We start from the raw sequence: 23,930 nt of genomic DNA, 5'->3' as shown, positions 1-23,930 counted from the left end.
CAGAGGCGATGGGACAGCCTTTGGTACTCACAGTGGCCTGCAGAGTAGGAAAGATTTTGGTTTTGAGATCCAGTGTCTCAATTTTTAAAACCAGGTTTTGTTCCTGACTTATATATTTGGGCTAATATTTTGAAAATATGCTTTTCTTAGCATTTCTGAGTATATTCTAATTCAAGCTATACATGCTTATGTCTAGAGATTAAGATATTTTAAGAAGGCTCTGTGTGTGTTTGTGTGTGTGTGTGTGTTGAGGGAACGGAGCAGAGGTCAACCTATGATACCTTCTTCTGTTGATGGCCACATTATTCTTGGATGCAGAGTCTCTTCCATGAACCTGGGCTGCAGTGTCCCCTGGGTCAGCTGGTCAGTTGTCTCAGGGTGCCCTCTCGTGTCCATCCTGCTGTACTGGGGTTACAGATGCACCCTGCCAAGCCTTGGTGCACATGGTTATTGATGAGCCAAGCTCCAGGCCGGCATTTTACCCACTGAGCCATCTCTCCAGGTCCATTTTAAGCTAAGATTTTTAAGAGGGGAAAAGAGGAATTTGGTATGTTTAATTTCTGGAATTCAACATAGCTGCATACCTTTGTAGAGATTTTCTAAATTCTAGTTTCTCTTTTAATTTTTCACCCCTCAAGAACCTTGTCCAGAAAGTTCACAAAGTGCAGACGGACCCACCGTGCGCCTAGGCAAAGGGGCTTGCTGCTAGGGTCCTCACAGACTATTTGACATAGAAAAACTGAAAGGAAAGCTCAGAGAAGCGTTTCCGAGCCTGTGGGTTGTGACCCCTCTGAGGGGGACAAATGACCCCTTCATGGGGATTGCCTAAGGCCATCAGATAAAATTCAGAACAGTAGCAAAATTACAGTTATGAAGTAGCAAAGAAAATTTTACAATGGGGGGGGCAGGTCACCACAACATGAGGAACTGTATTAAAGGGTTGTAGCCTTAGGAAGGTTGGGATCCACTGACTTAGAGATTTGTGGGTGACAGAAAGGTGAGAGAGTATGGGAAGTTAGCAGATATGTGTCTAAGAGACCCCCGTAGTGCTCAGCTTGCAAATCATCCCAGCATGGAGGGGAGGCAAGAAGCCCACATACACCCCACCCTTAGAGCTAGCATCTCCTTAGCCACACTAGAGAGAAGTCAAGGCGTGTATGAGCTCCCACCCCCACCCAGTGCCACCAGGTCACAGGAGTGTCCTCCCCCACCCCAGTTCCATTACGCAGGGAGAAGAGCAAGGGAGAGACAGTCTGTCTGAGAAACTGAGTACTTCTATGCAAAAGAGGCTGAGAATCCTCTAGAGGGACTATTACATCAGACTAGGTTACAATCTAGAATAGATTAATAAATTGCTAACTTTCCCACTGCCCAGCGCATGAGATCCTCTAAGTAAGCGTGTAAAACAAACGAAACCAAGAACATGCTATGTTCATGTATACTTTTGGAGTGGTCTGAATGCTTCAAGAAACTAGCTATGTATGTCCAACATAAGTATATGTGCCTTGGGTATGTCTGTGACTCGGTTTACTTAGCTGTTAAGTGAGAATAAATACTAGTCCTTGGCTCTTATGTGTCTAGGCAACCATGAGTACCACATTCAGGGTCCCTTCAGAAAACAGTGAGTGTTGCCTTCCTGTGGGAATTGTCCTTAGCGGAGCAATGAATGGGACAGAGGGTGAAGGGTGCTCAGCCTGGGCCCAGCACCTAGTGGTCATGGTCTTCCTTTCCATGGGCAGGCACCTACCTAGGCTGCAGATCTTTGCCAAAGGTGGGCCTTGATCTCTTTCTAAAACAACATTTTATAATTTAAATTATGTGTATAAATGCTTTGCCTGCGTATCTGTCTGTAGACCTCACACAGTGCCTGAGGAGGCAGAAAGGGTTAATCGAACCCAGGTGGTGGTGGTGCACACCTTTAATCCCAGCAGTACTTAGGAGGCAGAGGCAGGTGGATCTCTGTGAGTTCGAGGCCAGCCTGGTCTACAAAGAGCTAGTTCTAGGACAGGCACCAAAAGCTACAGAGAAACATTGTCTCAAACAAACAAACAAAAAGGGTCAATTGATCTCCTGAACTGCAGTTAGAACCATTTCTTAGCCCCTGTGTAGATAAGACTTGAATCCAGGTCCCCTGAAAGAGCAGCCAGTATTGTTAACCCTTGAGCCATCTCTTTCCCAATTTATTTTTATAAGGTTTATTTTTATTTATGTTTATATGGATATGTCTGTGTGAGTGTATGTAATATATGTGTACTTCTCCAAGTACACATCAGAGAGAAAAATACACAGAAGACCCTACAAAGCTCCTGACCCCAGACCTGCTTTCTATTGTCTCAAAGACCACCCTTGGCATCTGCCCCTCTCTGTGTGAATTTTGAGAGCCAGAGGTGCCGCTGGTTTCATGATCCTCAGTTCCCATGCTGTGCCCAGATGTTAGCAAACTGGGGCTGAACCATGCTTGCAGAAACTTGTTGGAGGCTGGATTAGAATCTTGGCTCCCCGTTCCTCCTCCAACCCCCATGCCTTGGTAAGACTATATTATTTTCTTAGCTCAAATTGCCATTCCCAACTCATTATTTCTCTATGACGAGAAAACAATATTGGCTCTTATGTAATAGCAACCTCAATGAATCTGGAAGTGATCATGGAATGGGTGGATTTTTTTCCCTCCTTAAAAAAAAAGAGAGAAAAATAAATTTGAGATTGTTTGCATATGCCTGAGAATATTTATGAACTCTTCCCCTTTTTCCTCATTGCATATTTTACCCGGCACATTTGTGTGTAGTGCGGAATAAATCTTTATGGGAAGCAGAAGCGGAGCAATTAAAAGACTGGGTATCCATCAAGTTCATGGGATGCTAGTCATCAAGGGTCACTGGGTGCCGTAGCCTGCCTGAGGTTAGTTACCACAGCCAGTGTCTGAGGAAGCCTTTCAGTGGTGAGATTCCCCCTCCCCTCTCTCTATCACACACACACACACACACACACACACACACACACACACACACACACACAGAAGGACTTACTGTCCCCTGCCTTTCACCCTGGTCTCTTTCCTATCCATTTTACCACAGTAGAAAGTTCACTGTGAGTGGTTTCACGACCCAAATGCCATCAGCCGAAAGAGACCATTTAATCCTGTGGTTCAGGACTGAGCCAGCAGGCAGGAGGGAGAAGGCTGGAAGAGAATGTCTGGTACTGTCACGGGCGGCTTGTTAGCCCGGAGTGTTTCAGCATGTGGGTATGGTGTGTCCGTTTTCCTCTGACCATTCCTCTCTACATGGTTTGTCACCAACAAGGATTCCAGGGGGTCTAAGGGCACATAGTTATGGCTGTGCATTAAATATGCAAGGGAGGGTACATGGTGGCACATGCCTGTAATCTTAGTATTAGGGCGGCAGAGGCAAGAGGAGCAAAAGTTCAAGGCCATTTTTGCTAGTTATTGAGCTTCATGAGCAAATCTCATGAAAAATCTAAATAAGTAAAAAGAGGGAAAGAAAGCTCCACTTTGGGACTTGACCTCAGATTTGGGGCTACTCGGAATCTCGTGCTTTCTGTTGCATCTTGGAATGTTTAAGGATACACTGATTTGAAGTATGGGAGGATGCACACAGGCAGAAGGATGACTGCTTCATCGAGTCACAAGAAAACAGTGATAACCATTGACCCACCTGGTACAGTCCAGGCCCTTGTCTCAGGAACTTTCCCTACACTGAGTTGAGTGAACCTAAAAGGGGCCATGTGTGACCTGGGGGCTTTCATTGTCACTGAAATGAGGAGGCTGTCACTCAGTGACCTTGAGGAGCTAACCTCTAGCTTCCAGAACCAGGGGCACAGGTGGGATTTATGGTGCCCAAAGCTAATACAATAAACTTAAACAGGGAAGTGAAAAAAGCCATGTCCTCCCACCCCCAGTCTTGGAGAGGGCTCTTCAGTTAAAGGGTCTTGAAGCTATAACCTCAACTGTGAGTCTATTCTAGGCAAAATCTAAATCCTAACGGGGGCGGGGAGTCACCGTGGGATTCCGTCTTGCTTTTCATCTTGTGTCTCTACCATGATTACTGCAAGTCAAGTTACTGACAAGCAGTGAGCATGCTCAGAATGTACATGCCTTGTGTGACGTTGTAGTAATGAGGTAGAGGACCCAACCATAACTGTTATTAAACTTTACCCCTTCCATTTCAAGAGCTCATTTGGCAGATAGTTGGACTCTATCCAGAGCTGCTCTCTCAAGGTCTCCATCACTGCTTCCTGCCTATTTGCCAATATTCACTGTTGCCAAAATTCACAGGTCTGAAAGGTCTCCAAGAGGCATTTGGGAGTTAGGACTTGGAATGCCTCCTTTCCGTTTGCTCACTCCTTCATATCCGTCCGCTGATACAAATTGATCAAAATTTAACAACTCTACCATGTGTCATGGTCATTTTTAAATGTCAACTTGCCACAACCTAGACTTGCCTGGAAAGAGAGTTTCAGTTGAGGATTTATTTGGATCAGGTAGAGCAGGAATTACATTGATTGCTCACAGATACGAAGAGAGCCTATTGTGGGTGGCACCATTCCCTAGGCGGGAGGTGGGGGTGAGCCAGATAAGAGAACAAGCAAGCAAGAAGGCAGCCTGGATATTTGCTTCATGCTGCTAACTTAACTATGGATGTGATGAGACCAACAGGTCTCAGGCTCCCGCCTCTGACTTCCCTACAAAGATAATCTGCAGTTCAGTAATGTGTGCCAAATAAACCCTTTCTTCCCCAATACTGCTTTGTAACAGGATGTTTTGGCAGAACAACAAAACTGAAACTAGAATATTGTGCTATTTTTTTTCCTTTCCTGCTGGGATTGGGTTTTTGCCCCACTCTATCGCTGAAAGGATTTGAGGAAGCAAACAAACCCAGCATGAAATGCAATCACTTTGGGGAGAAAAACATAATAAGTATTGTCCAGTACCCACCCTCTGCCTTAGCCCTTGAATAGTCTGGTAATCCCATCACAGTCTAGACAATCACCGAGGGGAATTCAAGCATTTTCCCCAGCTCTTCTCACTCTATTCTCTCAAACCGAAAACACAAAGCAGATGATGAAGCCGAGTTCAAATGCCACACCAGGGAGAAGGAAGTATTGAGAAACGAACGGCCTGCCTCTAGCCGGTTTCCAAACATTCCAGGAAGTGTTCAGCAGCATTGTCTCAGACAAGTGTTCTTCCATTGTCCCAGACAAAAGGCCTCCTATGAAAAGACAAAAGTGGGTTGTTTGGGAGTGGCTAATTACTAGAAGGCACATCTGGGAAGCCATGACAAGGAGGACAGAGCTCGCAGTTTCTCCTCTGGATGGCAATGCCCCCTTGTGTCTGAGGCCATGTGGGTCAGTGGGAACTCCTGGGATCTCAGGAGCATGCTGTCCAAACAGGGGGTGGGGGAAGTTGAGAAGCGGGGCTGATGTCACAGGTACAGTGGTTAATGACCATGCAGCGACCCTGTATATTCAGGTGCAAGGTTGCCATGTCATCTTCCCATGATGCAAAGGTCCTATGCTCCTGCGTATCTAAATGGGTTAGTTGCTCTACTCAGGATAGAAATATAAACGTCTTCTGCCACCTCGTCTTCTTTGCATCCATGGCAGGTGACAGTCTCTATGCAGTGGAATCGAATGCATATTACTAATGGCCATTCCTGTCGGTTGCATTGGTCCCCCCAAACAGGACGGGGCTCTCTTTCCTATGTCCTGGTCCCTGAAGGTCCCCTCCCCATTTCCAGCTAGTTTAGTCAAAGTTAATACTTCCAGAAAGCTGGTCCTATCTTAGGACTACTTCTGTATCATTTTTAATTACTTAATCAGCCTTTCTTCAAAATTATTGTGTGTATTGTGAATCATTGACAAAAAAATAAATATAAAAAAAGTAGAAGCTGCCTAATGTTGTACCTGCTGGAGATAAGCTCTGAATACTTTGACATACACTTTAACTACTGAAATTCTTTATTTAATAGGAGACACGTCTTAAAGTAAAAGGAATTTAATCAAATTAAAAGAAATATCTGGTGTTTTAATCAAATTAAAGAAATAACTAGTGTTTGTTGCTTGGCTAGTTTCTCAGATTTATTTTATTTGTGTGTGTGTGTGTGTGTGTGTGTGTGTGCGCACGCGCGTGCGCGCGCACATGCATGTGTACTCCGAAGTCCCTGTGACTATATTTAGTAAGAAGAGAGCTGACCCTTCTTTTTGTCTTCCATGGCAGCCCTTGAGAGGGGCTTGACAAGGGCACTAAAGAAGCTGGATGACTACCTGAACACGCCTCTGCCAGAGGAGATTGATACCAACATCCGTGGGGACGAGAAAGGGTCCCAGCGCAAGTTCCTAGACGGGGATGAGCTGACCCTAGCCGACTGCAATCTGCTCCCCAAGCTGCATGTTGTCAAGGTAAGAGGGGTCTGTGCCTGGTATTGCCGTCCTCTCAGGCCCAGCCAAGTGGTGGGGATGAATCAAGGGTAGTAGCTCCTGGGAGCCCAGGTAACTCTAGGCTCTAAAGTCAAATATTAGGAACCCAGATCAGCCTTCACTGCTTGCTGGGTTAACAGCCTCTCCGGGATTGAATTTCCTTAAATTAAAAAAAATGTATACATCTGGGTGTTTTACCCGCATGTGTGTATTACACTGTGTGTGTCTGGTTCCCATGGAAATCAGAAGTGGCTATCAGATACTCTGAAACTGGAGTTACGGATGGTCATGAGCTGTCATGTGTATGCTAGGAACTGAACTCGGGTCCTCAGGAAGAGTAGCCAGTGCTCTTAGCCACTGAACCATCTCTCCAACCCTTGAGCTTTCATCTTCATCTATAAAATAGTCATCTGTTAGTTATCTCCAGGGTTATTGTAGGACTTAGGTATGAAACTGCTTATTTTACTATAGGGGCTCAATGTATAATAAGTGCAAGGCTACTATACACAGTTACTTCACAGCCTCGTCTTGGAGTTATCCGCGTCATGCTTTCCCACCTGCATTAGATGGGTCCTCATGGGTCTTCATGCATCGCTGTGCACAGACTCCAGAAGCTCCCTTTGGTACCCACCTGCCATTCTCCCTCCCTATTGGCTGAAGCCAGTGGTGTCGAGAATGCACGCTTGTTCTCAGTGTGCCTGCTGCCCGTCTGCACCACCTGCTCAGTCATGCCCTATAAAAAGGTCACAGACTGAGCACTTTTAAGAGGAAATTTAGGGGTTATCTCAAACGACCTCCAAACTCACACTGGTCTACTTCCTGCTGTGTCTGTGGCAGCCTTGTGTGCAGTGTGGAGGGATGTTTCTGGTAAGGAGCCCCCGTCTTCCGGCTGCACATAGCTCTGAGTACTAAAGCATCCCTTCCTATATGGAGCTCAACCATGTGCTCCAGAGCAATGTGGGACAGCTCCGTTGTTGTTGGAAGTTTCTGTCCTATAAGCCACCTCCCAAATGACCAGAGAGAGACTTATTATTAATTATGACTGCTCAGGCAATAGCTTAGGCTTATTAGTAACTAGCTCTTACAACTTAAATTAACCCATATTTATTAATTCATGGGCTGCCACGTGATTCATGCCTTATATGCACTATAAGCCCATGGAGGCTATACGTTAACATTGGGAGTCTTCCTCAATCCCTGTCCACCTTATTCTTTTATCACTGAACTCAGATCTCACCAATTTGGTTAGACTAGCTGGCTAGTGAGCTCTAGGGACCCTCCTGTCTCTGTCTCCCAGCACTGGGAGTCCACGTGTATACCACCACAGCTGTCCTTGTGTATGGGTTAAATCTATCCTCAGGTTCCCATGCTTGCAAAGCAAGAACTTTACTGACTCCGTCATCTCCTCAGCTCACCCTGGCCCTCATCCATTTTGATGCTCACCATCTAGACGACTCTAGAACAACATGCAGTAGGGTCTTATGCCCTAATAACCCCCTGCTTTTATTATGTCTTACCATCTCATTCTGACCACAGAACCTTTTCCAAGTGCGGTGACCCTTTAATAAATACTAATTTATGGCAATATGATCAGCCCCCATGTTGTTTAGGGTAGTCATATTATTTCTGTCTCTCACTGAGGACAAGGCTCACCTACTCTCCATCAGTGGATATAGCTATTTCTTTCAGCTGAAGCATTGAGCTAGATACACAGACTCTCCTCCAGTTAGAGAGCACTCCAGCCTGTGGTGAAGTCACTCAGCTGGCCATCCATGTGTGAGTGTCCCACGGTCCTGGGTTAGCACGAAAACTGGGGAGGGAATTACACGCTTCCAGGGCAGGCCAATACAACACTTTAATATGAAGACATTTTCGGCTCAGGGCCAAGCTAAAGATCTCTTAGAGGACCAGCCAAGTATGTCGCTTTGAAGTTATTAAGTATGGCACACCCCACCCACCAAAGTGTGCTTTCTCCTCCTTTCCCTGAAGAAGCAGAACCATTAGGTATGTGTGATGCCCACTCAGTCACACGGTGTCATGGCAATAGAATGGAAAGATCAGAAGACCCAAGTCTAATTCATCACCTGCCACCAACTAGCAGGGCGGACTAGGGCGAGTCATTTGATCTTTTAGGATTTCACTTTTCTCATGCCTAAAAGAAGAGGCGTGGATCAAATTCCCTTGCTTCCTTTTCCTTCCTTCCTTCCCTCCTCTCTTCTCCAACATGTACAGGCAACTCACTTAGGCACCCTTTGTCAAAGTAAGCAAACACACAGGCGTCTATGCCATCCTCTGAATGCGTCAGCTCCATCCAGCCCTAAATGACCAAGCTAATCCCCTGTCCTTGGAGACAGTTCAGTGGGTTTCTAGCTCTGGGAAGCCGGGGATCAGATGGAGGATGGCCTAGGAGGGAACAAAGGCTGGGCCCGGGCTCCTGTCTCCTTGGATTTCTGCTGATCCAGCTTATCAGATCCAGGGACCTGGCAAAGCTCTCCAGTGTAGAGAGCATGAAGGGGAGCCAAGGCAGTTTGGCCTCAGACGCCAAAATCTAATCTGGGCGGTGGGAGCTAACTGTTTTCATATGAGACAGCAAATTCACAGCATGAGTGAGGAAGTTCCTCTGGACCTCAGAGTTCTGTGCGTCCTCATTCCTGCTTGCCTTCCAGACACATCTATCCCCATCCAAGGATGCTGAGGGGCTGTGACCCACACTCACCTTGAGCCTGGTCTAAACTTCCGTGGGTGGGCTTTTCCTGGCCCAGCACAGTGACTGTTCTCAGTGGGACAACTTGGAAGGGAGACAGACATATAAATATAGATTCTGTAATTGCATGTCTGTTATTTCCAAACTAATGAAGATAACCCAGGATATGCTTTCTAGTTTGCTTTTCTATTGCTCTGATAAAACAACGACCAAGAGCAGTTTGGAGGTTTATATTTGGCTTACATTTTCACATCACAGTCATCATAAAGGGAAGTTAGACCCACAACCCAGAAAGCAAGAACCGAAGCAGAAACCAAGGAGGAACGTTGCTTACTGGCTTGCTCCCCTTGGCTTATCAGTCAACTTTCTTATGTCTTAGCCCACCTGCCTAGGGATGGTGCCACCCACAGTGGGCTGGGCTCTCTTACATCAATCAATAATCAAGAAAATGACCACACAGACATATCCACTGTGCGACCTGATGAAGTTCCTTCTCCCAGATGCCTCTAGTTTGTGTACAGTAGACAAAACCAACCAGTACAGCTCTTCCTGAGCACTGGCCTTGAAACCTAGCACCACAAAAACAAATAAACAAATGGATAAATAAATAAAACTCCAAATTAAAATGCTAGCACTAACCAAGTATGGCTTCATTAGTCAGTGCAAAATATCTCCCAACCCCATTTCTTTGAGCTCAGCTGGCACAACATCTAAATAAACAATCCAGGTTGTTCTCTAATTTGAGATCCTCCTGCCTCAGTCTTGTGAGAGTATTTGGATTCTAAGTTTATGCCTTTGGACCAAACCATGCACACCACCTCTTAGTAGATTCATTCACTGTACTTTGAGCCATTTTTATTCCACTTGGCTAATTCCAGCTAGTTCCCTTGGTCAGAAAATCATCACAGTATAGATTTGCTCCACGCCGAGACAATCTCTTCTCAAAGGTCAAACCGGAAGGCCCTCCTCTTGTAGTGACCAGAGGGAGCTCTGGGACAACTGGTGGTTATTGTTTATTGGCCACACTCAAGCAGGATAGAACATTGTAGGTGGCTTCTTTAGGGTTCACCCCCAGGAGAGAATAATTTCCTATCAAGAAGTTCTGCCTCTTAAATACTGGGAAGCACAGATGTGCCTAGAGGTTTCCATGCTCAGTGGCAGCTACTTTCTCAGGGGACCACTCAGATTTGTGGGAATGTGTCAATGGGGAGCCCTGAAGATGTGGGTCCTGCAGAGATACCACCTGGACTTTGGAGGTGAGAGGGATGGTTGGCTGTGGCAGGAGCCAGTCTCTGCCGCTGAGTCCCTGTTGTGTCCTGCTCCTTCTGAGCTGGCACAGGAGGCGTGGGAGTGAATAAGAAACAGGACTCATGGCTGCCACAGAGAACAGTAGAGCCATCGGGAGAGGAGCACCTCCTACCCTGGCTTCCAGCCTTGCTGCGGGTGTAGTAACTTTTCTTCAGGGCCTGTAGACTTACCTGATGAGGCACAAGTAGGCTGTTCAACAGCCCCAATATTACCACAACAATAATAACAACAACACAGCAAATTGGGGGGGGGGCAAATTTGGAAGTAAGCATAGGTTTTGAGGAATGGATAGATTCTATGGAGAAAGAGAGGAGGTCACAAATGACTTTCTACACAGGAGCATGGGGCCACATGGGGCTATCTACAAAGCCTAAGACCTGAGACTAGAGTAGCTGAGGTTCATCAGCCCTTTCTCAAGCGGATGAGGCAGATGGGGGATGCAATCAGTTTGAAGGTACCTTGATGACTACTGGGGGAGGATGGACATAAAGACAAGGAACTCCTGTAAATGAGACTGAGAAGCTACCGGGCAGGTGTGCATAGGGACCATTTTCCCATTCCAACACAGACAGTGAAATGCTAAGGTGCTATGACAGGCAATTCTCTTCTGCACAGAGAAGCAGGACAAAAGCAGAGGGACTTTGAACCTGAGGCAGTTTCTTGGGCCTCCCAGGATGCCAGAGAACCAGGGTATCATTGTCTGAATGTCACTAGTAAGAGGTCACAGATTAACTGGCACTCTGGGCCTAGGATCTGAGTTGTCCTGTTTCCTCATTAGTTGCATAGGGCTGAGCGGAGAGGAGAGTTATGGGGTGAGCCCGCAGTGATGCTCACCCTTCCTAGTTCTCAGTGGACAGGCACCGTACTGGCAGTCCCTGCAACCCACAGTGATGCTCACCCTTCCTCATGCCGTGGCCCTTTCCTACAGTTCCTCATGTTGTGGCAAGCCCCAACCATGAAATTATTTTCATTGCTACTTCATAACTGCAACTGTCATGAATTGTAACATAAATATCAGCGTTTCAGATGGTCTTAGGTAACCCCTGTGAAAGGATACTTTGACCCACAAAAGGGTCGCTATCCACTGGTTGAGAATCTCCGCAATATGTCATGAACCTTTCAGTCTCTTCTGGGTCTAGTTTGCTCATGGCTAAAGAATGTTTTCACGTTTAAAATGAAAGGCTTTGGAACACCAGGGATGTGATTTAATGGGGGTGTTTTGCCTAGCATACATTATGTCTTGGCGTCTATCCTCTGCAACACACACACACACACACACACACACACACACACCACAGAATGGTTTCATCACATATAACTCAATGTACCTTGTCTGATGTTGGGATAACAGAAGATACCAATGATTAAATTCAGCTGTGCACTGAAACTTTACTTATTAAAATGACTGTGCCTCTCCTTTCTCATCTGGACAGTAGGTATACGGTCCTTGTAGAATGCTTCAGAGATCTGAGTAGCATAACACAGCACCCAGATGAGAACGGGCTTATGAGCCAGTCATTAGGGTTATGGAAGGGTATAGAAGCGAGAAGACTGTGGTCCCACCCTGTCATGCTGTTGCTTACAAGCTGGGGAGGAGAAAAGGATGCTGTCATCCTTACGACTCAGGACAGAATGTAAATATTGTCCTGGAACCTGAAAACTGGAATGAGCGCCTGGAAGGAACGTGTGCTCTCCCTGGTATAGGAGGATCCCCAGAATGAGTTTCTCATGCAGTAGGTCATCTTTGTCCTTGTCGTGGCATAATTTTCTGGGGACTTTACATCATCCAGATGGGAAGGAAGGAGAAATCCTCACATAGCTGAGCTGAAGGGGTTCTGAGCAGAGTATCAGATCCTGTGGTTTGATGTCTCTCCACCCACATGAGAAAATGAAGGAAGTTGGGAGCAGAACCCTTGGAGAGATACTACTCTCTGCTGCCCCTGCCGGACCCTGAGAGCTATAGGCAGGATGAACATTGGGACCTATAGGTAGGTCCCAATGAACATTGAACACAGGAGCCCTTGTTAAAAAATATATATGAAGACTCTGCTGATATTAACACAGCATTAAAGCAAGAGCAAGGGCCTTCTGTGTGCAAGGCCCTGGGAGAGCTCACAGGTCATGTGTCCAGAAAGTTGTCTGGACTATACAGACCTTATTCAAAAAGCCACCCTGCCAGCCTCCATGTAGTGAAGAAGCAAATGCATGAAATGGGCACCAGCCGGGCCTCAGTGAATTGTGTTAGACAATGGCTACGGAATGTCTGAGCACTCTGTCAGAACCCATTTACCCATTTCTGCAAGGTAAAGTCCTGCTATTACCTCCATGTCAGAGAAAAGCAAATTGGGGCTCAGAGAGGTGTCAGGGATTTGTCCTTGGTCACAGCTGTCAGATGGAATAGGGATTACAAAGTGGCCAGCTGAATCCCAGAGCTGGCCCCTAGCCACTGATGCTACTGTTCCTATAAACACAAGCCCCTCTTCTCTACAAGTCCCGGGCCACATCCCGGGTGTGGTGACTCAGAAAAGACTGGAGATTACTAGTGGCCCACGCCCACACCAGATCTAGAACCTTCATATATATGCTAATACCTGACTCACTTTTCTGGGTCCCACCACCACCGCCATCACATAAAAACAAGGATGCTTATTTAGAGCAAAGCAGAAGAAGGACCAAAAATAAAGAGAATTTGAACTATAACAGGAAGCATGTATCTATAATCCTTGTACCCGGGAGTGGAGGCAGGAGGACTGAAAATTCAAAGTCTCATAGGAAGTTTGAGGTTAGCTTGGGCTATGTGAATATGGATACTCTATTGGTAATATGCTTGTGGTTGTCACACATATTTCCCCAAATGTGTTATATAGTATGGAAACTATGTCTACCTCAAAAAAATTCATATCGCTTCAGGTTTCCTTCACAGCACACTTTTTTTTGTTTTTATATATGTGTATGCATATGCATGTGTGCATGCCTGTAGGCATGTATGTGCATTGGTGCATATAAACATGTATGTGCATACACGTGGAGGCCTGAGGTTGATGTCAAGAGTCATCCTCAATTTCTCTTCCATTGACTCATTAAGGCAGTCTTTCTCAATCAAACTCAGAGCTTGCTGATATGGCTAGTCTTTCTGGGCAACTTTGCTCAGCCTTGGTGCATGCAGATGTATCTGATATGCACAGCCACCCGTGAAATCGTGGCCCTAATACCTCCTACTGATTTGTGTCCTGTCTTCACACTACCTCTGTTTGTCCTCTTTGTTTAGATTGTGGCTAAGAAGTACCGGAACTACGACTTCCCGGCTGAGATGACAGGCTTGTGGCGGTACCTCAAGAACGCCTATGCGCGGGACGAGTTCACCAACACCTGTGCAGCTGACAGCGAGATCGAGCTGGCCTATGCAGATGTTGCCAGGCGCCTCAGCCGATCCTGAGCTTAGCCATTTGGCCCGATTCTGCTACAAAGGAATTCTATTTTTCCCAATAGGCCTTCTACAGACTCATTTCCCTCCTTTCCTTGAGGAAACACTTAAAAGCAAAGAACGAAGCCACATCCTGCCGGCACCCCTGAACTCAGCTCCAGACTGCTACCTTCTAAGATCAGTGCCATCTTTCTGCCCTATCCCAGGAGCCAGACAAGAGGAGAGAACGCATCAGCAGACCTTCCCACCTGCTGACCCCATCAGGTTCAGTGTGACTGGGGTCAGTTTGAAGAGCTCCCGTGGGATTGTCACTGGTCCCTTCTGCCAATGTCATAATACTTTCCCTGATGCTTTAGCAACTCCAATCCCAGCTTCTCCTCCACCCCACCTCTTCCTCAGTAACTATGAGGAACAAAAATCATCCCATGATCCTTAGAGAGAGAACCATGCTTTGATTGGAAGACAGTGCTGGGGGAGGGACCCAGCTGGGTGTGGCTTTGGGAATCTTGCAGAGCAGTTCCAGTTGCTCACTATTTCTGACAGAGGGCCATATTATAATGTTCCCTTGGATACACCCCAATTTGTCGCAGTGCTGGGACCAGGTGCAATCCGATTATGTCCTGGCCAGCACTGAGCCCGGCTTTCCACCTGTCTCCACAAAGGCCGTTGACCTAGGACTGTAAACTGAGGCGATCCAAATGGAGAGGGACTTCTGGGAAGCAATGTTGATGCCAAAAGACCCCACAGGGTCTACAGCCACAGGGGTCACTGACTGAAGAGCACTCAGCCACTGGAGATTACATGAGTGGGTGGGACTGTTCTTCAATGAGTGACTTTGGGTGGAGTTGTGGGGGGAGAGGGATGGTAGCAGATAAAGCGAGGAGTTTGAAAAGTAGCCTAGTAAACCTTTAGACCGGTCTTCTCCCTCACCATCTAAATCATGGACTGCTCTTAGGGCACACCTACCAACCATCAAGCAGACTCCAACATTGGCCAAAATTGTCTTCCGGGCCCTTCCTAGTCACTTCTGGACATGGGTTGCCACCTGGGTGTGCTCAGGCTCCCGACTTCTTCAGCCCCAGCGTCTGATGGGAGAGAAATTCTAACAGGGAATAGTGTGATCAAGGGCTGCCTTAGGAAGAAAGTCCATGGGTCTTTCTGACTGGGAAGCCACAGCTTGAATTTGGAAAATATACTGTCCTGCGTTCATTTTCCTGCCGTCAGACTCATCTATCAGATTTTTAAGAAAAAGCTTTTTTAAAGCCTAATATTTCTCTCCTTAGTTGTCTGCCTTGTGTTTTACCTACAAAGCTCATGGGGCCTGAGCATGGGAACCTGGACTGACCAACCATTATGACAAATGAGTTAACCATTCACTCTTCCTCTCCCAATGAGCTAGGGCGCACATGGGAGAAATCCATCCACTGGGCCTCACTCTAACAATCCTGCCTTCTGTGTCGCTGCCAGTGCAGGGCGAGGCTCCTGAGGACCAGAAAGCCCCTGGACTTGGCTCATTACTCCGGAGGGTGGGGCAGCACGGGTCCTTTCCACAGAAACGTCAACACGTGCTAACAGTCACTGGACTCACCTGCCTCTAGGGATCGCCAAAGCAAAGCTCGACCATTGATCCAAGAAGGGAGGAAGCGGGAGGTCTCCCTAGCCCATTGGGGAAGAGGACTCTGCCTGTGTTTTATAAGCCTGAAAGAGCTTTGAAGGTGCAAAATGAGTCGATTCATTTCCACCCTACAGGAACCTTTCCACAGGCTCTCTGCAAACTGCCCCTGGGGTGTTTAAAGGGCAGCTCTGCTGAGGGACCAGCCCTTTTTCTGCAGGGAAGAGCCCCTAGTGGGCCTGCTGAGCAGGGAGGGGGCAGGAAGAGGCTTCCAGAACCATAGGAAGGCTGTTTAATTAATAGGAAACCATGCTGTTCTCAGGAATCCTTCCCAGAACTCACAAGCAGGGTGACCCAGGCAGTTCACAGCCCTGTGTCCTGCAGGTGGACCTATGGTGAAGACCAGGATGCATATAGAGGGGTCCCCAAGGGAAAGGAGAATACTCAGGACCCTCATGTGATATTCTGAGCCCGGAAATGGGCAAGTCTTTAAAAATAAACCACCCAAGCTGAGTCAATACTATTTCTAGAAGGTCCTCCTGTGATTGAGTTAGTTTTACATACATAACAAAATTTAGCCCATGTTGGATCTATCATAACCCCTTTAAAAAGTGGTGAGATTATAGAATGGAGGCTCTTCTGAGTACTTGAGTTCAGAAGTTATTTTTATGTTATCAGAGAATCATAATTAGACTGACCAGTGTCTTAGGACAGAATTGTCTTGGTATATAAAAATAGCAATTAAGTAAATGATGATTATCCCCCCATCCCTCACCCCTACCCCCCACCCTCAGAGCAGAGTTTTCTTCTGAGGCTCCAGCTTCTTTGGACCTTGGCCTTAACCTTGTCATGTATATGATTCACCATCTGCAGCCACCCTCTCGTAGGTTCCAAGTCTTAACTCAGACCGTGCAGGCACTGCCTGCAGAGACTGGATAGGAGCTGTTCTGGCAAATGCCAGTCCCTCAGGAAGCATTTGGGTGACAGAGAAAGACAAGCTATTTTGATGGAACCATTTCTTTTGTGTTCATTTCTCACCTTGGATTGACACATGACAATTTTGTGTGTGTGTGTGTGTGTGTGTGTGTGTGTGTGTGAAGTGGAAGGCAAGACAGACAGCTGGAGTGAGACTCAGAATGACTGAGTTGCATTTATCTACCTATTTAAAACTTCCTATGTCTTGGGTTGACCCAGAAAAAAGGCCTTTATTAAGATATTAGGAACTATACACAATAAGATAGAAAGTGAATTTTTGGTTGTTCCAGAACATTTCATATTTTCCTGCTAAATTCAGGGTCTTAGGTATGTGCATATTCCCCGCCTTAAACAAGGGGTCTAGATTAGGCTCCTGGCAGCAAACAACTCAGTTACGAAGTTGGAAACAGTCGGTTTATTTGGTCAGGCAACCCTAAATAGGTGCCAGCTTCCTGGTGCCTGCCCCTGGTGTTCCCTTCCGGCGCTGGTGGGACCAGACAGGATCTTGATTTTTCTTCATTCACAAGAAGCCACTCCAAGAGTGAGGTTTGTTTGGGGGATGTTTGTGGTACCTTCTGGTTGTGAGATGAGGCAGCAGTTGAGAAGACAGCACCTGTGCTTCAAAGTGGCCATATTCTACAAAAAGACAGTCCCAAGCATTTTAGGACCATCTTGGGAATGGAGCATGCTTAGCATAGACAGACGTTAACTGTCTAAAAGTCCCAGGAACCTGCAAGGCCCAGGCAAATTGTGTTTTGAGGGAAGCAGAGGCAGAAGCTGGGTGTCCATCTAGTAAGAGTTTGCCGCCATCACTGGAAGGATTTGCAACAACAATCAGATCTTTCTAGAAGCAACAGGTGTCTGATAGGTGCTTCTGGGATTCTCCATTTTCCCATGGTCAGAGGTGAGCTCAACTACAAGACGAGTCAGGAAACGGATGTAGCCTTGCCTGGAAACATGGAACATTAACTTGTGCTTGAAACTAAGTTCAGTGATTCTCAAGGCTTATATTTTAAGATCTAAGTATGTGTATCATATATATTATACCTATATATGACATTAAGAAAGATCTTTAAGCTAAGTGATACTGGCATATACCTTTAATTCCAGCACTCAGGAGGCAGAAGCAGGCAAATCTCTGTGAGTTTGAGGCCAGCCTGGTCTACAAGATGAGTTCCAGGACAGCCAAGGCTACACAGAGAAACCCTGTCTTTCTCAAAAGGAAAGAAAGAAAGAAAGAAAGAAAGAAAGAAAGAAAGGAAGGAAGGAAGGAAGGAAGGAAGGAAGGAAAGAAAGAAAGAAAGAAAGAAAGAAAGAAAGAAAGATCACTAGAAAACATGGAGGAGAGAAGCGTGCCTATGAAGCACCAGATTCTTCTGTTGGGAGAATGTTCGGAATCTTGTCATTGGCCATGGGGCCCTTCTACAGACAGGCCAGTGACCTTGCATCCTCTGCTTTCTACCACTCAAACTAACAGCCTGAGCTGAGCTCTAAGTCCATTCTCTTCCCCTTACAATATTCTGTTCTCAGCCTCGTTTCAAGACACTTGCATCTTGTAAGTATGAATCAAACAGCACAATCCTATTTAACGTTGTTGAAGGAAATAGATCTGTACTACTACCAGTATACTACCAAAAATAAGCAAAGCATTGTCCCCGTATGAGGTTTGAGTTAAATCGTATTTTCTATTAAATCAACCTGATGTTTGGCAAAAAAAAAAAAAAAGTTTGAAGCCATGATATTTTTGTATATAGCTAAAGATGTTGAGACTTTGACCATGAATGTATTTATAGAAGATATCAGACTAGGATCTAGCTTGGTTGATAGAGTGTTTGCTTATTAGCATGCATGAAGCCCTGGGCTAGATCTCCAGCACTACATAAACCAGGCTTGGTGTGAACACTTGTAATCCCAGCTCTAGGGAGGTGGAGGCAGGAGGATCAGAAGTTTAAGGTCAGCTACATAGCAAGTTGCAGGCCAGCCTGCTATATGAGACCATCTCAAAACAAAAGGACAAAATCAAAAGAAGCAAAATACCCAGCTGATGTTTAAATTTGTCCTCCCTACCCTCCCAGTCACCTAGCCTTTTCATTTTTGTAAGATAAGTAATTAACTAATTTAGCAATTCTAATTAATAATTTGTAAATGCTCCAAATAATGGTAACTCACTTTTCTTGAGACCCTTAACTGTAGTGAGACCAGGCCTTGCTTGAAAGCCTTACTAAATGCGACATGCCTTTGAATACACACAGTCCAACGCTTGCTTTATATCTTGAGCCAGCTGTAAATGCATTTCCCAGTTTTGATTGGTATTTACTGATTCAAATAAAGTTTGTTTATTTTCAAATATTACAGAAGAGATCACTGGACTTCTTTGGGGAAGGGTTAGGCTGCTTTAAATGACAGCATAGAATTCTCTCTTTTCCAAATAAAGGTTATTTAATTTCACATAAAACGTGTTCATTTTTTTAAAATCAAAACTAAAAAGACACACAGGTAGAATTGGATGTGGCTCTGTGGTAGAGCCCTAGAGGGCAAGATGCCTTAGGTTTGATCCCCAAGATAGACAGAAAGAAAAGGGGGGAGGGAGGGGGGAGGAAAATAGGGAGGAAGAAGGAAGGATGGAAAAAGAAAGGAAGATAGAAATGAAGGAAGGGGAAAGGAATGGGAAGTGAAAAGCACGAAATCAAAAGGCTTGTGCTGTAGCTGTCCCAGTTCCATTTTTTTTAAAGAGTAGGCAGGCTATAACCTCTTTGATAGCGCAGGGGTAAGGTGGAACATTATACCCTTACCAGCCATGCTTCCCATGGTCCTTTCTGCAATGTCTACCCAGAGGGAGACCCAGAGGGAGACCAGCGAGTTGCAGTCTAGTGTGAGTTAAACTAGCCATCAATCTGTGGCCCAACTCCCATCACATGCCCAGCTCTAAACTTCCGGTCTTAGCATCATATCACTGACTCAGAGCTGAGGTACCCAGGGTCTCTGAAGTCAATGTGATCTCAGATGAGGTCACCTATGAGCTAAGGTCTAGGCCACCTTGTAGGGTCTCTGTAGAGTGAGACTAGCCTTTGAGAATCTTAGAAGTTACTAAACAGCTGCATCAGGCACCACCTTGGATATGTGTGCTGATTTGACCAGTAAACTATGGCCCCATAGACTCATGTGCTTGAATGCTTGGTCATAGGGAATGGCACTATTAAGAGGTGTGGCCTTCTTAGAGTAACTGTGACCTTGTTGGAGGAAGAGTGTCACTGTGGGGCAGGCTTAGAGGTCTCATAAGCTCCAGCTACACCTAGTGTGGTACACAGTCTCCTTCTGCTGCCTGCAGATCAAGATGTAGGACTCTCGGCTCCTTCTCCAGCACTATGCCTACCCACATGCTTCCATGTCCCACCATGAAGATAATGGACTAAATCTCTGAACCTGTAAGCGGGCCCCAATGAAATGTATTCCTTTATACAACTTACTGTGGTCATGCTGTCTCTAGTGGGAGCATGGAAGACAGTGGTGCTGAGGGTGGTTTAAACTGTGGGTGGTTTATTAAGTGACCTAGAAATTGTTCTTGTGATATCTTGATGAAGAATGTAGGTACTTTTTGCCCTTGCCCCAAAGTCTGCCTGAGACTAAAGTGAAGAGTTTTGGATTAATTCCATGGGCAGAATAAATCTCAAAGCAGCCTAGTATAAACTCAATCGTGTGGTTACTAATGTTCACTCTTATGAAGATTTATCATGAAAGCGAGTGAGTTGAGTAAGTTTAAAAACACAAAATGTACAGATTGAGGAGAAAAGAGGCACCAGAAAGTGGAATGGAGCTAAGTCCTGTGTTCAAGGAAATAACAAATCAAAGAAGAATCAGATATTAAGTGGAATATAGGGAGTGGTGACCTCAGGGTAAGACCCCACCCAGCTAAGCTTCCAAATTGTGAAAAGGAACTAAAGAAAAGCCTAGTACCAGGTGTGGTGGTGCACACCTAGAATCCCAACTCTCAGGAGGCAGAGGCTGCTGGTTCTCTAAATTCAAGGCCAGCCTGGTCTATGGAATGAGTTCCAGGACAGCCAGGTTTAAGCAGTGAAAGAAACCATGGAAAACAGAGAGCTAATGAAGATGTGACTGAATGAGGGAAAGGTCATGTTCTAACCCTAGCAAAGAGCAGAACTTGGCAGCTTTGGCCACATGGCTATGGTTTTAGAGTCAAGGGTAGAAGAAAGTGATTATGGAACCTCCCTCCATGACTATGGAAAGCTGCTGAGGCCAGGTGTGTCCCTGTGTGGAGGCCCAGAGAAGCCAATGCTTAAAACTGTGAAGCTGAAGTCTGGATTGCCTTGGAGACCCTAAGATGTTGGCAGTGATAGAGCCATGCAATTACCTGTCAAAGAGAGCTGGTAACTGGGAAGGAAACCAGCCCAAGAGAAACAAGTGTATTGCAGACAATAAAGCTGAACAGAGTTGGAGATCTGAAGAGTGTTTTGGCATCAGACATTGAGAGTTTAGAGTTTTCCCAGCTGGTTTTCCATCTTGCTTTGGCCCAGTATTTCCTCACTGTGCTCCCTCCCATTTCTATGCAGTGTAAAACATATTGTAGGAAACAAAAAAACTCTGAACCCAGTCCTAGCTCTGTTCTCCCTATGCTGTAACTTATCCCATATTATTCCTGAGAGTGTGTTTGTTTTTTCCTACCCCCTATCACCAAAGACATCCTATAGTGGCCAAGTCCATTGTTAGTAGGCAAGTGGCTTTCCATGTTTCATTGTTTGAATGCAGAACTGCTGTGAACTGCAGAGCTCATGCTCGATCAAGGGAGACTTCATCTCTCCTTAGCTTTATCATGAAGAAACCAGGCAGTGTAGGAGTATGTCATGGCCTGAATTTGAAATGTCAGCCATTGGTTTATGTGCTTGAGCTTGTATAGCTTGTAGGCAGATTTCTCTGTCCTGTTTGTCAGCTCTCAAATAACCACGGGGAGACTTCTTAGTAATTATGAAAGCTTGTCCAATAGCTTAGGCTTATTTCTAACTAGCTCTTATAAATTGAATTTACCCATTTCTATTACATTATTTTCTGCCTCTTGGCTTTATTACCTTTACTCTGTAATGCCCATGCTGATTTCCTGTCTGGCTGATGACATCCTTCTTCTTCCCAGCATCCTCTCTGCCCTGAAAATCTTGCCTAGGTATTGGCTGTTTACCTTTTTATTGAACCAATCAGAGTGGTACATATTCACAGTGTTCAAAAAGATTATTCCACCACACCAGCTGCTGGAACTGCTGGAAGGTTGTAGAACCTACTAGGAGAAGTAGGTCACTGTGGTCAGGCATTGAGGCTTATAGACCTCTCTGTTTTCCTGAAGGCAGATACTGTGTCCAGTCCCTTATGCTCAGAGCTGCCATGCTTTCCCCACAACGAAGGACTGAATCCCTTCCCAAATTGTAAGCCAAAATAAACCCCTTCTCTCCTAATTTGCTGCTTGTCAGGTATTTGGTACCAGCAGTAAGTTTTGTAACAAACACTGTGTGCAATGGATGTGCATAGTATTGAAGAGGGTGAAGTCCCCTTGTGGAGTAGTCTCCAAAAATCACTCAGTTTTGTGTTTCTTTTATTATTATTTTGTATTAGTGTGTTTGAATATGATCTATGCTCATGTGTGTGTAGAAGAGGCTATTAGGTAGCTTGCTCCATCACTATCTCCCTGTTTTAAAGATAAGATCTCTGATTGAACCTGAAGTTAGGCTAAAGGTCAGAAATTACAAGAGATCCTCCTATCTCCTCCCTACGCAATGTGTGTGTATCCACCCTTCTTTTTATGTGGATGCTGGGATCTGAACTCATGTCTCAGCATGCTTATGTGGCAAAGTGCTTTTATCCACTGAGCCATCCCTCCAGCCTGACTCTTTTAGGTCTATCACCTAGGCTTCCTACATACAAAACAGAGACATTTTTTTTTTATCAAATAGAAGTGCAGGGCTTCATACCAAGAAGGGAGGCAGCTCAGGCTGAAGACAAGAACATAATTCTACTTGTGGGACAGTCATTGAATTGTCCTGTGACCTTGGGCAGGGACTGTTTCATGCCTTCAGCTTTCTGAAGGAAGTACGAACTCCCATGTCTGGAGATTTTGGGGTCTCTGATGAAGAACACTTAGTGGCCACCATGACTTATTTCAAATGGAATGACATTCCAACAAATTGAAATGTCCAGTCTATAGAAAGCTTTCTCTGTGAACTTCATCAATGGTCAGATAATAAATAAAGAACTGGCAGTTATCTAAGTGGGTTTTTGATGTAAGTGTCAAGTGTCTATCTTGGAGTTGGTTCACATAACACTTGTTCTCCTATTCTCCACCTACATGCAATGAAATCTGCTTCCTCTTACAATGAATATGTTCCCACGGTTCTGCCATGAAGCTCACCGGGCTGCAATTGCTTAAGACAGAAAGTAGGGAAGACTCAAAAAACTTTGAAGATAAAGATCGTGAGTGAAGGGGCCGGAGAGATGGCTTAGTGGTTAAGAGTGTGACTGTTCTCATAGATCTGAGTCTGGTTCCAGTACACACACTGGGCAGACTACAACCACCTCTGTTCCAGCTGTGGTGGTCGAACTCGGGCCATCTTCTAGCCTATCTTAGCCCCTGCACTCATATTACATTTACCCCCCACCACCACATTCATGACTAGAAATAAAATAAATATTATATTTTTTTAAAAAAATGAATGTGGGAGAAAATAAATTCCATTTGCCCTTATTTTACCCTCATTTAATTTAACCACCTTAGTGCCCCACATTTTCCTAGCTCCAAATTTATAGATGCTTGGTATCTGAACCACCCAAGAGTCATAATGTAGATTCAGAATAGATATCAAGTAGCATCCCACCTACGGAGCAAAGCTTGCTTTCCCACCATTTATCATCATCTTGAATGGTGTCTGTTTAGTAACTCCTTCATAACACTTTCTATGGTTGAAAACGAATATTGAAAGCATGGAGTGGTCTTTCTAACTTTTTGTTCTTATAACCAATGTTTAAAGGCCCATCAAGAGGCTTAACTGCTCACTGTCTCCATGATTCTCCTTGGGATTCATATTAGAGTTGGAATTACTAGGTCAAAATGCGTGCATATTGTAAGAGTCCTTCCTGTCCATGCTGCTAAATTAACCCTTGGATTGCTCTATCATCCTTCCTCGGCAGCAGAGCACAGAGAGCCCTTCCCTCAACTCATTGCCAGTGTCGGGTTTTACTGCTTTCCAATTCTCTTCCATTTGGCCTGTGAAGTACACTTCATGGGTCTGCCTTTGTTTATCTATGTGTTGAAGAGCTTTTCAAAGCACGCGAATCCATTGCATCTACTGTTTAGGCTCTCGCTCTTAAAAGAGAAGGTACCATTTCCTCTCCTGCAGTACAGCTGCCATAGATCTGAAGCCAGCACATCTGGGTGAGCCGAGCCTGAACTGCTTTCTCTGGCAGTTCCTCTTCTCCTT

At 45.4% G+C, this 23,930-nt stretch overlaps 1 protein-coding gene across 1 annotated transcript in view; it reads left to right on the top strand.

Annotated features, from left to right (window-relative positions):
- Clic5 (chloride intracellular channel 5) overlaps positions 1 to 18,804 on the top strand; it is a 95,610-nt gene extending 76,806 nt beyond the window's left edge. Inside the window, exons 5-6 of the mRNA XM_050119376.1 lie at positions 6,233 to 6,414; positions 13,713 to 18,804. Coding sequence (XP_049975333.1) covers positions 6,233 to 6,414; positions 13,713 to 13,880 — 350 coding nt within the window. The 3' untranslated portion in view covers positions 13,881 to 18,804. The remainder of the gene's footprint in view (positions 1 to 6,232; positions 6,415 to 13,712) is intronic.
- The last annotated feature ends 5,126 nt before the right edge of the window (positions 18,805 to 23,930 follow it).

Source organism: Alexandromys fortis, unplaced genomic scaffold (assembly GCF_014885135.2).
Source record: "Alexandromys fortis isolate MF-2015 unplaced genomic scaffold, M_Fortis_MF-2015_v1.1 scaffold_145, whole genome shotgun sequence".
NCBI classification, from domain to species: domain Eukaryota; kingdom Metazoa; phylum Chordata; class Mammalia; order Rodentia; family Cricetidae; genus Alexandromys; species Alexandromys fortis.
This window is presented reverse-complemented; position numbering and strand designations above follow the sequence as displayed.